At 38.3% G+C, this 16,963-nt stretch overlaps 1 protein-coding gene across 1 annotated transcript in view; it reads right to left on the bottom strand.

The window, feature by feature from the left end:
• Positions 1-16,963, bottom strand: part of AFF2 (AF4/FMR2 family member 2) — a 587,647-nt gene that overhangs the window by 292,238 nt on the left and 278,446 nt on the right. The window contains exons 6-7 of the mRNA XM_028523486.2: positions 12,219-12,255; positions 11,561-11,594 (exon numbers count right to left, since the gene is read on the bottom strand). Coding sequence (XP_028379287.1) covers positions 11,561-11,594; positions 12,219-12,255 — 71 coding nt within the window. The remainder of the gene's footprint in view (positions 1-11,560; positions 11,595-12,218; positions 12,256-16,963) is intronic.

A 16,963-nucleotide genomic window follows, 5' to 3' on the forward strand; every position in this document is an offset into this window, starting at 1 on the left:
TAGGGAGTATAGAACCTTGAGTGGTGTAGTAATGGAACACAAATGCAGGACAGTAAATTAGGAACACACTATGAATGAGATAACAGGGGAAACCTATCTAATGATGCAGTATAATCAGCCAGTCAAAGAAGACTACACTGAAAGAAAAAGAATACCAAAATACTATTAAGATAAAAAATGTAAGAATAATGAGGAAAAGATAATACAAATTTGCAGGAACTTTCAGGTTCAAAAAAAAAAAAGGCAAAAAGCAGAAGATGGAATGCAGGAGAGATAAATTTGGAATGGAAGGAATAACACTAGGATGAAAGGAAGAGCGACATAAGGAATTGAGAGATATAAAAATAATAACAATTAAAAATAAAAAGTTACTTTAAAAAAGGTAAAATCAAACAATAAAACAGCAACAACAACATAAAAAAATACACCTCTTGTTGGTTTCTAACTGGCTAAGCCAGTTTTTCCGGCCTTGCTGGCTTCAGCAGGCTGAGGGACAATTGGAATGCTTTTCACTCTTTCCAGTCAGAACTCAGTGAGTCTCTGGTATACTTCCCCCAGAGCTAGCCAAAGGCTATCCCCAGAGCCAGTCTGGTGCCTCTCTGCAGGGCCCTGAGTGTGGGTCTGTGTGCTCCCAAGCACACTTTCCCACCCACCGAGGTCTCCTGGGCTCCAGGGTCCCTCAGAGCACCCGCGTCTTTTCCAGGTTCACGGTGTAAGCTCTGGGGATTGTCAGGGGTTGCACCCTTCCCCCAGTTTCCCCACCAAGGTCTCTAGGTTCCCGAGAAGCACCTGTGTCTTTTCAGGGTTCACTGTGTGAGATCTGGGAATCCTGAGGGGGCGCGCATTTCCCCGAGTTCATCACCACGGTCTCCAGAATCCCGTGAATGCTCGTGCCCTTTCCTTGTTAAGGGTTGTGGGGTCTGGGTCTTCCAGAAAACCACACTATCTCCAGGTTGAGGGTGTGGGAGCACGGCCAGGGCACCCTTGGTTGCACAGGCTGGGACACTCACTCTTCCCAGGGCTATGTGTGGGTGCTCGCAGCCCCTGTGTGATTGTCTCTCAGTCCTCACTCCCCTCTCTGTACCTTCAAACAACAGGGCCTCTTCTTGTGCTGCTCAATCCTTGTTTGGCCGGGGATCCAGCGGTTGACTCTGCTCTCTCCAGTGTAACCTAAGGCAGACGTGGGGAGCACCGGGCTTGGGGGCTGCAACCTTCCTGCTCCTCGTGCTGATCCCTGGGCCTTTATTATCCTGAAGCAGTCTCCTTACTATATGGTTTTTCAATGTCTGCTATAATTTTTGATGTCCTATTTTTATAAATGTTTGGATATTGTTGGCCCCTTTCTCTGTTCCTCCGCAGATCAGCCAGTTTCTCTCCCATGTGTAGGGGAAGGGGAATACACTCCCTCCTACCATGCCACCATCTTCTCACTTCTTGCACATGGAACATTTTCAAAGATAGACCACAAGACAGGAGACAAGATGAGTCTCAAAAATTCAAGAAAAGTGAAATCATATCAAGCATTTTCTCAAACCACAAGGACCTGAAAGTAGAATGCAACCTCAAGGAAAAAATTCAAAAACATTCAATTCATGGAGATTGAAGAGTATGCTATTAAACATTGAATAGGTTAATAATGAGATCAAGGAAGAAATCAAAGTTTCTGGAAACAAATGAAAATGAATACACAATAATCCAAAACCTATGGGACATAGCCAAGGCAATCCTGAGAGGAAAGTTCATAGTGATACAGGCCTACATTAAAAAAAAAAACAACTTTTGAATAAACAACCTAACAGTACATATACAAGAACTGGGACAACAACAACAACAACCCCAGAGCATGTAGAAGGAAGGAATAAACCAAGATCAGAGCAGAGTTAAATGATATAGAGACTAAAAGAACAATTCTAAGGATCAATAAATCCAGAAGCTGGCTCTTTGAAAACATAAACCAAATCAACAAGCCTTTATGAAGACTTATCAAGAGAAAAAGAGAGAGGAACCAAATAACAGGACCAGAAATAAAGGAGAAGAGATTACAACTGATACCACAGAAATACAAAGGATTGTAAGAAATTGCTATGAAGAACTATATGCAAGAAATTTGAAAACCTGGATGAAATGAACAAATATCTAGAAAAATATATTCTTCCAAAATTGAATCAAGAAGTAGCACAAAGCCTGAGCAGACCAATAACAGCTGACAAAATGAAAGTAATAATCAAAAATCTCCTGGCACACAACCACCCTGGGTGGATGGTTTCACAGGAGAATTTTACAAATCATTTAAGGAAGAGCTGACCACTATCCTTTATAGATTATTCCAAAAAAAAAAAATCCATGAAAAGTGAAGACAACCAAACTCTTTTTAAAAATATTTATTTATCTTTTAGAGAGGGGGAGGGAGGGAAAAAGTGAAAAAGAAGAAAACCATGAGTGTGTGGTGGCCTCTCTAACAGCCAACTGGGGACGCAGCTCGCAACCCAGAGATGAGCACAGATTCTATAATCCTCAATAAAATATTGGCGAACCACATCCAGCAATACATTAAAAAAATATACATTATGATCATGTGAGATTCATCCCAGAGATGCAAGGATGGTACAGTATCCACAAATCAATAAACATAATACATCACATAAATAAAAGGAATATCAATAATCACATGACCATATCAAAAGATGTGGAAAAAGCACTTCATAAGGTAAAGAATCCATTCATGATAAAAACACTAAGCAAAATGGCAGTATAGGAAGCATAGCTCAACATAATAAAGGTCATATATGAGAAGTCTACAGCTAATGTCATACTTAATGGACAAAAACTAGTGTGTCTGTCTTCACTGTTTCTATTCAACATATTGGAAGCTCTAGCAACAGGGATCAGACAAGAACAAGAAATAAAAGGCATCTAAATTGGAAAGGAGGAAGCAAATCTGTCATTGTTTGTAGATGACATGATAGTCTACATAGGAAACCCTGTAGAATTCACCCTAAAACTACTCACCCTAAAGTGAATTTGTTATAACAGTGAAATACAAAGTCAAAATTCAGCAATAGAGGAATTTTTGTATACCAACAATGAAATACCAGAAACAGAAATTATGAAAACAGTTCCATAGCAACAAGAAAAATAAAGTACCTAGGAATAAGCCTTACCAAGGAAGTAAAAGATCTGCACTCAGAAAACTACACAACACTGAAGAAAGTAATTAAGGAAGATACAAATAAATGGAAGCATATATGGTGTTCTTGGATTAGAAGAATTAACATCATTGAAATGTCCACACTAATGAAAGCAATTTATACATTCAATGCAATTCCTATGAAGATACCAATGACATATTTCTCAGATATAGAACAAACATTTCAAAAATTTATATGGAACCATAAATGACCCCAAATAATCTCAGCAATTTTGAGGAAGAAGAACAAGTTTGAGGGATCACAATACCTGACATGAAACTATATTACATGGCCACTGTAATCAAAACAGTCTGGTACTGGCATTAGAAGAGATACATAGATCAATGGAACAAAATAGACAGCCCAGAAACAAACCCATGTGTCTATGGTCAAGTAATATTCAACAAAGTTGAAAGGAGCATACAATGGAGTAAAAATATCCTCTTTATCAAATGGTGTTGGGAGATCTGGACAGCTACATGCAAAAAAAAAAAAAAAAAGAAACTTGACTACCAACTTTCACCACACACAAAAATAAACTCAAGATGGAAAAACAACTTAAATATAAGTTATGAAAACATAAAATTCACAAAGGAGAAGATAGGTAGGAAAATCTCAGATATTCTATGTAGCAATATTTTCTCCAATATGTACCCTCAAAAAAGGGACCTAAAGGAAAGAATAAAAAACAGGCTCTCATCAAATTAAAAAGCTTCTTCATGGCTGAAGAAAACATTAGCAAAATTAAAAGGGAACCGATCCTGTGGGAAAATATATTTGCCAATGACACCTCAAACAGTGGTTTGATCTCCAAAATATATAAAGAGCTGAACTCACACGACTCTACAACAGGAAGACAAACAACCCAGTTAATGAATGGGCAAAGGTCCTGAACAGACAACTCTCCAAGGAGGACATACAGAGGGTCCATAGACAGATGAAAGGGTATTCAACATCACAAACCATTAGAGGGATATAAATTAAAACCATAATCATATACCACTTGACACCAATCAGAATGGCCTCCATAAACAAATCAACAAACAAAAAGTGCTCGTGAGGATTTGGAGAAAAGGGAACTCTAGCGCACTGTTGGTGGGAATGCAGACTGGTGTTGCCACTGTGGTAAACAGTGTGGGATTTCCTCAGAAAACTAAAAATGGAACTTCCTTTTGACCCATCAATTCTGCTGCTAAGATTATACCCTAAGAATCCTGCAGCACCAATTCAAAGAACCTATGTACCCCAATGATCATAGCAGCATTATGTACAATTGCCAAGTCATGGAAACAGCTTAAATACCTATCAGGAAATGAGTGGATCTAAAAACTCTGGTACATTTACACAATGGAATACTACACAGCATAAAGAAAAAATATGTCCCTACCCTTCCCCAAACAGTATGGATGGAACTGGAGAGCATTATGCTAAGTGAAGTAAGCCAGGAGGTGAAAGACATATACCATATGATCTCATCTATAAGTGGAACCTAATTAACAAAATAAACAAGCAAGAAAAACATAACCAGAGACATTGAAATTAAGAATGACTGAAAGTAACCAGAGAGGTGGGGGGAGGAATACAACATGGGAAAGAAGTGAAAGGGTCATAAATTAACATATATAAAGGACCCATGGACAGAGCCAAAGGGGAGTAAGTTGGGAGTGGGAGGTGGCGGTGGGTAAGGTGGGAAAAAGTGGTGGGGGGATAATGGAGACAACTGTGTTCAAACATTAGTAAAAATATATTTTAAAAAGTAAAATTAAAAATGCTATCACAAATGTACTATTATTTTTTAAAATAAAAATAAGAGTAAAATATGTATCTTCCTCTCAGTTTTGCTGTAAACCTAAAACTGCTCTAAAAACTTAATTCTCAAAAAAATAAGAGTGTTTCTGATAAGCCATTTTAAACTAAAAACAAATAAAAATAAATCCTGATTTTTATGTGGAAGATGGCAGCGAGAAGATGGGAGCAGTGTCCACTTCTCTCTGCACATGCATGAAACTACCTAGCTGATCTTTCAAGGAACAGAGTGAACAGCCAACAGTATCCCAGCACAGATGAAGACTGGAGGCCAAAAATTATAGAGGACACTGAAAAATCAGACAGTAAGGAAAGTGCTTCAGGACAATAAGGTCCCTGGGACCAGCACAGGGACCAGGGTGGCTGCAGCCCCAGGCCTGGCACCCACTGGGTCTGCCTCAGGGTTCTTAGGAAAGAACCAGGTCAATGGCTCCCTCCCCTGCCAAAAAAAAGTTTGAGCAGCACCAGGAGACCCTGGATGCTTGAAGTCATGGTGGGGGGCAGATAAGGATGAAGTCACAAACACACAGGGGTGGTGTACACCCACTAAGACTATGCACCTAGCTGGGAAGAGTTGGGCAGTGATGGAACCTGACCCAGATAGTCCCCAGTCTGGTTGGAGAGTTGGGCTGTGTGAGAGGTCAGGTGATTATGTCGAGAGGCAGGCTTGAATAGGAGGAATTTTTCAAAAAGAATAAAAAAAGAGGTACACAGTGGCTGTTTAGGGAAATCTCCCACAGCAGCTGCCTCCTGTGCCCCTATCCTGCAGGCCACAGCACTTGTCAGGGCTTCCACTGTAGCAGTCGGGGCCCAGCACTCACGTCCAAAGCCCCAGGGCTGGGACACACCTGACCCTGCCACCCCAGCCTCTGCAGAAGCAACAGCAGAGCAGCAGAGGCTGCACACTCACACGCAAAGTACCAGGGAAGGTGCACACCTCAACTCGTGGCCCAGGGACTGCCAATCTCACCCCAGCAGTGGAGGCCAAGCACCCATGTCCACAGGCCACCACAGGGACAGCACACGCCTGACAGGGAGGCCTAGTGGCTGTACATCACACCCCAGTAGCGGAGGCCAAGCGCTCACACCCACAGCCCCAGGGACAGAGAACTTCTGACCTCGCCACCCAAGGCACCTCACACCCTACCCCAGCGCCCCAGGTGAAGCAGCAGAGGAGACACATGCCCGCATCTGCCAGGGCAGCCACAGCAGCACCCCTGCCCTGCAGGGCTGTCTGGCTCTCTGAGGAAGGCAGAGATGTCCCTGCAGAAGAGAGCTGCAGGGCTCAGGGAGTCAGCAATCCCCAGAAAGACTTAACTCAGTGGGGGTGCTGAATTGCCCTGAACAGACTCTGAGAGTCTCTAGCACCAGGACATCAAAGAGCAAGAAGGTAGTGTGTGAGTTGCCCTTAACTGGTGCACCTCAAAGACAGTGCAACTGGTGGACTGAAAGTGTAGACTGGGTATATAAGGGCACTGGAGACCCAGCAGTGAACTGAGGAACTGGACTGGAGGCTGGACAACTGCAAAAAGTGTGGCTCAGACCTGGTCCCCATCCCTGCAAAACCACAGGAAGGGAGAAAAGGAAAACCAATCCCCCCTCAGCTTGCTGCAGCCAGGAAACCAGCAGAACTTGCTCGGCTGGTTTAAAGCCAGCAGGAAGCGCTTTTTCTTTTCTTTTTTTTTTTAATTCCTTCTTTCTTTCTTTCCTTCTTTCTTTTTTTATTCCTTCTTTCTTCCTTTCTTTCGTTTTTATTCCTTCTTCCTTCCTTCCTTTTTTAAATTCCCACAAGTGAGACAATAAAACCTGGACCCATAAAAAGACCAGAGTTAGACCCAAAGAGGCAGTGAGACAAATTTCACTTTGCCACTCCAGAGAACTTGCATGTTAGTGTATATTTGTATTATTATTATTTTTCATTATTCTTATATCTTTTATTTTATTAGTATTTTTTATTTCTCTTCTTTCTGTTTAGTGTTCTTCTCTTGGTTTGTTAAATTATATGGTTTGACTGGTTTCCCTTGCTCTCTCTTTCATAGTATATTTTTAATTTTCTGCCTTTCTCTTCACTTGTGTTCCACTAGCACACTACCTAGATCCTTTACTTCCTATTATGGTTACTCAGATCACATAGATTCTTTCATGTGACAGTTGTTCCATTACTACTGTAAATAATTGCTGTTACATACAATTGTAAATACTACATGGCATCCCTCTGGGATCTTAGCTCACTTCACTCTTTCCTGAACTTATTACTGTTGTGGTTAACTCTATTTTCTTGTATATTACACCTATTTTCTACCCTTTACTTTCACTTTACCTCATAATCTGACCTTCCACAAGCTCACTGCTTTATAGATCCTACTCACAATCTTTCCCCCACCTAATAAGAGTCTTATATTTTTTCTACCCCTAAAAAGGGCTAATTGGGTGAAATATCACAGTTATCACTATACATATCCAAAGGATCTCCTATCTCTTCTCTATGGGTTGGTACCTTAAATACCATAAAATATACTCCTACTGTCTTTAACCATTTTCCTTTCACCCTCCAACTGATCACAAAAAAAAGTGTAGGTGGAAGCTGTGAATACCAGTATACCTGTTGGAAGAGGAAATCCACCAACAAAGGAACAACCAACAGATAACAATGGAAAAAAGGTGAAGAAGGGAGTAGAAGCCACACTAACCTCAACCCAGGACCTATCTGTAAAAACAACTAATGGTAGAGAAATTACCCAGAAAACAACTGAACAAGAGAGAGAGAGAAGCCTCAAAACCTCATACAGACAGAAGAACCAGGTTCGATGTAACCTAGCCACACCTGCAAAACATAATACAAGATGTGGTGGACAGAGTGACTCTTAGTTAAACAGCTTGAGGGAAGGAGCCACCAAAGAAAGACACAACAACAATTAAAACACAAAGGCATCCAAAGAACTAACAAAAATGGCAGCCCAAGACCAGGGAGCTCAGGAGATCAAGGAGATAGCACCACTGAATCTGACAGGACTTCTACCATTGAAGTTCAACCATAAACCCAGGAAGTCAGAACAGGTCAACTTAAGAAGCAGAGGCTAACAAGAAGAGTCTCACAAACAATGGGAAGACAAAGAAACAATCCCCAGGTGAAAAAAAAGATTAAGCCTCAGAAAGAATGCTAAATGAAATAGAGGCAATTCAACTATCAGGTATTGAGTTCAAAGCAATGGTTATCAGGAAGCTCATTGAGCTCACAAAGAATTAGTAAGCACTACAGGAAAACTACAATGAACTCACTGACAACTATATCAACATGAAAAAGGAAATAGAAACTATCAATAAGGGCTGAGAGGAAATGAAGAATACAATTTCTGAGCTAAAGAACAAAGTAGAAGGAATCAAAAAGCAGGTTAGATGAACCAGAGCATTGAATCAGCAAGCTGGAGGACAAAGTAGGGAAAAAAGACACCCAGAAAGATCAAGAAAAGGAAAAGTGGCTGAGAAAGGATGAAGAGGGGTTAAGGGAAATGCAGAACAACATGAAGCATAATAATATCCATATAATAGGGATACCAGAAGGAAAATAAGAAGAGGAATGGATAGAAAACCTGTTTTAAAAAGTAATGATAGAAGAAAAAAAAAGGTCCCACAAATCTAGGAAACACAGAGAGTCCCAATCAAGAAGAACACAAAGAGGCCCACTTCAACACAGAAAACTAAAAATGGAACTGCCTTTTGACACAGAAATTCCACTGCTGGGGTTATATCCTAAGAACCCTGAAACACCAATCCAAAAGAACTTATGCACCCCAAAGTTCATAGCAGCACAATTCACAATAGCTATGTGTTGGAAGCAACCTATATGCCCATCAGTAAATGAGCTGATTAAAAAACTGTGGTACATTTACCCAGTGGAATACTATGAAGCAGAGAGAAAGAAGGAGCTCCTACACTTTGAGACAGTGTGAATGGAACTGGAGAGCATCATGCTAAGTGAAATAAGACAGGAGGGGAGGGGCAAATACCATATGAACTCATTTTTAACTGGAATATAATCAACAACAAAAAAGGCAAATAAAATATAACCAGAGACATTGAAATTAAGAACAATCTAACAATAACCAGAGGGGAGCAGGTAGGGGACAATGGGAGGATGGGTTTTCAGGAACTACTATAAAGGACCCATGGACAAACCAAGGGGGAGTGTGGAAGCAAGGGAGGGAGGTGGGTTTGGCTGTGGTGTGGGAGAAATGCAGACAACTGTAATTGAACAACAAATAATTTTTAAAAAGTTTGTGATTACCTCATTAAAAGAATACATGTATCAATAAATAAAGAAATAATTTACACATATACACACAAAGGACACAGAGTGAACCTAACTGGTCCCTAGCTTTCACTCAGGCTTTTTTGGCCCAGTGTTTTAGACTTTGTTCGCACACATGTAGTCCTTATAAATAATCCAGACTCAAATAGAAGATCTGTATTTCATCAACCAGGGAAAAGAGGCCAAGATTAGGGATAATGATAGAGTACCCCAGTAATTAAGGAATTCTGTTTTACAACACTCCTCTTTCTTTACTGCAGTAATTGGCAAGAGTATGTCCAAGATATTTTCTGACAGTGGGTAGGTGTCTCTCCTGAACCACGGCCAACTTATAGGTTGTTTCCTGCCAAGCTCTAGCTATCAGCAGTTTGGTCTACTCTCAGAATCTTTTTAGTTGTCTGGAAAATTACCATGCCAAATGGAAAACACTAGAAACTGGTATTAAAAGCACACTGTACTAAAATATGGGAAAATATTAGTAATGGCTAAGCTGATAAAATTTGGGAAGCTAAAAATCAAAATAATTCTTATAACTTTTCTATCCTTCATTAAACTCATACCCTATCATACAAAGGGAAGTTACCTCAGCTAAAGTCTGATGGACAATACTTGGAATTTAGTTCAATCAGCTAAATGTAGAGCAAGTAGCTCATTTATAAAATGGACCCGGTGCCTTGTAGCTTTATTGGTACTTCCTACAGAGAACCTTGGTTCTATTGAATACAGTATATACCCCATGCTATGAAGTGCTGGTCTCTGGAAATGCAGCCACTAACTATAAACCATAATTCATGAGTTTATTTCTATTAGTTGAAAACTATTGAAATACTACATTTTAGGGCCTATATGGAAATCAACATATTTCACAGAGGGACTCTAATAGTCTTGCTTTAAGAGTAAGATTATTTCATAGTGGGAAAAATAATTTTATATTTTCTTCATATTTTGAGAATCGTGTTGATTTCCTAAATCTCAAGCGAACATGTGAATGTGTGAATTTTATCGATTTGTAATGGGAGTGGGGCAAGGTAGAAAGATAACATCTATTTATTAGCATAACAAGGGGGAGGGAAATTCAAAATGTGATTAATGCAAAAGCTGAAATGAACAATGTCAAAGATGATTTTGATTTCCATGTTTCTATATAATCTGGTCCTTGAATCATGGTTATTGTTTTCTTCCCCTCCACTCTCTTATTTTTTCTCACCTCTTTAAATGTAGAATTCTTGGTTCTTAAAACTGAACTTTGAATTAGTAGGCACAGATCAGTCCAGAAAACAAAATGAGAGGATGGGTGATGGGGTTATGGTTTTGGGTAGTTTGCTGCTAAACAGAACCAGGAATGTGAAAATGACATTGACTTTCTTTGAGCCTGTCGATTTGGGAGTCAGTCCCAGTTGTTTTATGCAATTACTTGAGATCTTCCAAAAGGACAGCAATTCATTTCAAGTGTGCCAGTAGTCCACTTGAACATCATAATTATTTCACATTGAAATTTTTCAAGTATGTGATTGTTACTCACACAGAAAAGTTGACTCCCATTTTCTAGTATTAGAAATAAAAGGAATTGTGTGAGAAATACTCCCTTGATATACTCATGGACAAATGAATATTATAAAATCTACAATCGTTAATATAAGGAAATTAGTTTTCTTCTTATCCATCCTTCTTAACATTAATAAAATAATGAAAGCAGTGCTGAGTGAATTTCAGGGCCCTGGCCTCTGAACTTCAACCTGTCATCATGGAATCTCTTATTCTATCTATTCCTGGCTGCCTTTGTTTGGCTATAATATGTAGTCATCAGATAACCTGCAAACAGTAAGTTCTCAGGCTGGCTGGCCATAGTGATCCACTTAACATTCCATGCCCAGTCATGGCTGTCTAGATGTGCCCTTTCCCCATCCTTGTCAGTGATTGCTGTCTATTGCATATAATGATATCTGTAGCTGAAGTTACACAGTGCTCAAACAACTAGTCAAGAATCACAACTGTTTTATATGCCTAGCCTGTGTCTAGATCATTAGAGAGTCAAATGATAATCTTGTTCATTTTTACTGTTACTTTCTTTTTGTGGTAAATATTGTTCTCCTCTCTAACCTAACTCCATATTAGTATTATGAGACAGGGTTCATATTTTCAAGGAGGCGGAGACGGAATAAGCTTCACTGAGTACTGAGGAATTACTTCCTTGCAAAATGCCCCTGAAAAAGCCTATTTTTGAAACCCAAGTACTTACAACTTGAATGATACTGACTTTGTAGAAGCTTTTCTGGTTGTGTCACTCCACTCTGAAAAGAAAGGGAACACACAGTTACTACCCATGTTTTCTAATATCAAATAATTCCTCTGAATTAAATTGATCTTCAAGAATTCACTTAGCATAATGCTCTCCAGTTCCATCCATGCTGTCACAAAGGGTAGGAGCTCCTTCTTTCTCTCTGCTGTATAGTATTCCATTGCGTAAATGTACCATAGTTTTCTGATCCACTCATTTACTGATGGGCACTTAGGTTGCTTCCAGAACTTGGCTATGGCAAATTTGTGCTACTATGAACATTGGGGTGCACTGGTCTACTATAAAGGACACATGGACAAAACCAAGGGGGAGGATTGAAGCAAGGGAGGGAGGTGGGTTTGGCTGGGGGGAAATGCAGACAACTGTAATTGAACAACAATAAAATAATTATTAAAAAACAACAACAACAACAAAGAACTCAGCCTTTCCAGTTATATTCTTTTCACAGAATCATGCCATTAACAAAAGATGAAAAAAGGAACCACTTGGATATATTACGATATGAATTTTTGTTATTGTTCTTTTTATGTGTTATTGATATTAGGTAAAAAAGAGAAAAGAAAGAGAGAGGAGAGAACATGAAGTATGGACTAAGACATTTTTTTTGAACACCTACTTTGTAAGGTGAAACCTGGAGTCAGATGTTGAGATTCCTATAAGGAAGAACACATACAATACATTAGTAAATGAATCAAAGGAGGGAAATGCATCTGTGTTATTGCTGAAGTTATAACTTGAGTAATGTTTGTAAATAGGAAATCACTTTTGACAGTTCCATTAATTGAGCATCTGTCTACCCAAGCCTGCTGCAATATGACAATAATTGCCATTTTTCTCAGAATTATGTCAGACTGGTATCTATTTAGAAATTTGCACAACATGAAAACAAGTGACCTCCATGTGTGAAATTCAAGTCTATAATTTCTCACTGAGCTAGGCAACCATGCCTCTAAGGAAGAAAAGGGGACTTAGTTCAAACAAAGAAATAATAATGTGTTTGTCTATGTTAACTGTGATATACATTATACATGCAACAGATGTATCTCATGTTCACAAGAGAAGTGTTCTTAAAATTTCATTACAAATTTGGTGAAGTATAGGAAGGAATTTGAAACATGGCAGTGGAGCACATTATTTAAAGGGATTTAAATTTGATGTGAAAGTCACCTTATGCACAATTCATTCACTCTTTTGAGAAATAAGGATTTGCACACATAGAACTTTCTAGAAGCATGGCATATCTGTATGGATCCTGACACAACTTTCAGGCAGACACACTATATTGATATACAGAGCATGCACAGCACTGAATGGATGGAAAAGAGAATTATCAACTGCAAAGCAAATGTCCTAAAACTGGAGACAATGAATTCAAGTAAATACAAGAAATAGTTACAGCAATCAGTGCTGCAAGTAATCTACTCTTTAAACTTATTCTCACCACACTATAGAGCAAAAATAGGATCAGAGCATAATTTATATTTAAAAGAAGTGAACAAGAATAATAACACTATGCTTTAATCAAAAGTGAACTTTTCAGTCTAGTTAGCACAATTCTGTTGCCCAAGAGACTTTTCTTCTGGTAAGATCAGCACTCCAGAAGACTACCATAAAATGTCCATAAGAGATGGAGAAGGCTTGTCAATTTAAGAGCTGTGTTGCTGAAAAGCTTCTTTACCTTTACTGATAAATAATTACCTTTCCAAAAAGAACTCTAACAAGCTTGGCCATTTGATTCCCTCCACTTAGCAAATTATAGATGACGAGAAAGTAGAAACACATTTAGAGGCACAGCTACTAGGAACACAGACATGAAAACTGACAGGACAGGGTGCCAAAGAAAATGACACAGAAAATTCATAACTAAAGAGTATAAGAGCCTATGGCCATTTAATATAGAGACAAACATTCCTACCCACCTTAATAACTCCTGTGTGTAGAATTACAGCATAGCATAATATTACAGCATAGTATAATAACCAATGCTCATAATATCTAAGTTATCAAGAAAGACTAAAGCATGTTTAGTGTAATTTTTTATTTTGAATAATATATTTTATTCAACCCATTAAAGACAAAATAGTATCATTTCAGCATGTAATCAATATAAACTTATTAAAGTGATATTTTACATTATGTTCATTTCAAATCTTTAAAATCTGATGTATATTTTGCATAAAACATGTTCTGTATGACTTTTATAAGAAGTCAGGAAAATATTAATTACCTTTCAAAATGATACCTTTTACATTATTTGTATTGAAGGACAACCTTTGATCATCCAAGAATTCCAATTATTCAGAACACCTCATTTCCCAGAGTGACAAATAAATGATTAGTTAAACATTTATATATTTTAACTATATATCATTTTTTCTATCTGTTATGTTTTAAAAGGGATTCCATTACAATTGTATAGGGCAAGTTTGAGCTTGTTTAACCTTTAGGAATCAAATTAAAGTTTTCAAAGTCAAATAAACCAAGTATCTGATTAGAGAGAGAAATATGCATTCAGTGCTTTGTACTGGTCCTAGAAATCTGGACTGAATTTTTAACCTTCATCCAATTATTTTGTACTTTGAACTCAAACAATCAGTTGCACAGGGCAGCAGGGCAGTGATATATGAAACAAATTGGAGGGTTATGTTATTTACTAACTTTGAGTCATTGGTATTATTTATTCTCTCTTTTTCAAAGAGTTTATTTATTTTTAGAGAGTGGAAGGGAAGGAGAAAGAGAGGGAGAGAAAGATCAATGTGCGGTTGCCTCTCACACACCCCTCACTGGGGACCTGGCCAGCAACCCAGGCATGTGCCCTGACTGGGAATCAAACTGGTAACCCTGTGGTTCAGAGACCAGCACTCAATCCACTGAGCCACACCAGCCAGGGCTGGTATTATATATTCTTGACACAGTTTTTAATGTTAATCTAGGTAAAAATTTTTAAAACCAAATTTCCATACAAATGAAACACTTTTGGATATTACCCAACTTACTTTACATACATATACAATCTCACTATAAATAGCTTGGTCAAAGAAAGCATCTTCATTTATCATGCAATACTTGTTGGTACACATAATATAAACTTTCAAAAAATGCCTGACTTGGATCTGTGCATTTTTCATAGACATGAGACATGTCATAGAGGTAATTTTAGTACAGAAATAATGGTGCAAACTTGTTTTCACAAACTTATATGAGGTTACTTTAAATAATTAATAGCCTTTATTATAATCCTATAATCAGAGGCTCCTATAAATCTTGATTCCAGAGCATGGGGCAGCAAACTTTTCCTGTAAAGGATCAGATAGTAAATATATCAGGCTTCAGTGGGCATATAGTCTCTGTCATAATTATTTCACTGTGCCATTGTAGTGTGAAAGCAGTCATAGATAATACATAAATGAATTAGTGTGATTACATTCCAAAGAAATAATTTATAGAAACTAAAATTTGAAATTCATATCACTCATATTTAATATCATCCATATCACTTATAATTCATATTCTTCTTTTTAAAATTCTTACTCACTTAAAATCTAAAATCCTGTATGATATAGTTTGCCAACCTGTGTCTAAGGGATGTTTACCTCCATGAAGCTTTTACTGAACCTTCCCTGAGGACATTATTAGTTCCGTCAATTCTGCTTAGCAATGTACTTCCTTCCTTGGAGATTTTCTCAATTCTCTATGATAAAATATGGCATTTTAAAGTTGAGTTGGATAAGTAAATGTAAGTAAGTTGAGAATTTTCAACTGCATCTGGTTTTATAAATTTACATAATCCTAGAGTATTTGTCTTGAAAAATCCATTTGGATTATATAGTGTATACAGATACACACAGAGAGTGCAGATAAGGAAACTGAAGTTTAGAAGAACTTGATCAGAACCACATAGACAGCAAATGGCAGAGCCTGAGTTAAAAGCAGCCAGGTTCACAGTACCTAAGACAGAACCTATTCCACTGTTCAAGCTCTTTCATAAGTATGAGAAGAAATGGATGCTTTCTGAGAGGGTTGTGTCACCTAGGTCTGGATCAAGCACCGAGGAAAGGGTGATCACACCAGTTTCATGTGTTTTTTGGAAATACCAATGTTTTAGAAAATGGAATTTAAACTGGGGCATCTTTAAATCTGTGTAATAAAAAAAAAATTGCCAGAACACCTGGATCTAAAAACTGGTTCCCTTATGTATTAGGTAGTTAATCCTGAGCACGTTAGTTTACTCTGTGCCTCAGTGCCCTCCTCTGTAAACAAGGGACAGTCAAATTACCAATCCCTTTTGGTTGTACTGAGGATTGAATTATTTAATATATATTAAGTGCTTCAAATGAGGTGAGGTACATCATAGCATTATACATGTTGTTGATGTTATTACTGTTATTTAAAATATACTTTTATGCCCTTGATGGTGTGGTTCAGTGGATGCAGTGCTGGCCTGTGAACCAAAGGGTCACTGGCCAGCACTCAATTCCCAGGCAGGACACATGCCTGGGTTTCAGGTTAGGTCCCCAGTAGGGGAAAGTCGAGGGGCAACCACATACTGATGTTTTTTCTCCCTCTCTTTCTTCCTCCCTTCCCCTCTCTCTAAACATAAATAAAATCTTTAAAAAATAAAATATACTCTTCTTTCAAACCAACATTTTGGCAGGAATCAAAAAAAAATACATGTGTGAGTATATGGTCACCCTGGTTTCACCAATTAATCCCACTTACTTCTATCTTTTTCATAGGGTTGATAGCACAGATAATTGTCAGAAAAAGAAAATCATGCCTGATTTCAAATTTTGCACTTAAATGGCTTTTTACAAAAGCCATTTAAACAAATAGTTCTTTGTATATACTTATAAATGTCAAAATTGCAGCTCATGCAAATTATCTCCAAAATTTGGGAATACAGCTGAAAACACTACAGTTACTGTACAAGTGTTGGATTTAATGTCTGAAATGGATGGACTGATCCCTTGGTTGGGATGACAGGGAGAAGGTTCCAGGTCCAGGACAGTCTAAAGAGAGAGAGTAGAGATAAAGGAGGGAATGACACACACCCAGAGAAGGGAAGACAGTGTTGCTGCTCACTTAGTTCTGATCCCTTTCAAAGGTGGGAGGGGATCAATGAAGTTTAGGCCAATGTTACTGTGGAAATCATGATCCTAAAAATTAAGGGATCTGATGTCTCCTCTTACATATAAAGTGCAAATTCCTTGGCTGGCATTCAAGGCCTTTCACAAGGATGTATTTATCTTCCCAGGGTTCATCTCTCTCTATTCCCCATCACACAAACACTAAACCAGCCACTTGGGACATCATATCAATATGGAGCATATTATGATTCCTCATCTTGTCATGCATTTTCCC

This window comes from Phyllostomus discolor, chromosome X (assembly GCF_004126475.2).
Source record: "Phyllostomus discolor isolate MPI-MPIP mPhyDis1 chromosome X, mPhyDis1.pri.v3, whole genome shotgun sequence".
Classification (NCBI taxonomy): domain Eukaryota; kingdom Metazoa; phylum Chordata; class Mammalia; order Chiroptera; family Phyllostomidae; genus Phyllostomus; species Phyllostomus discolor.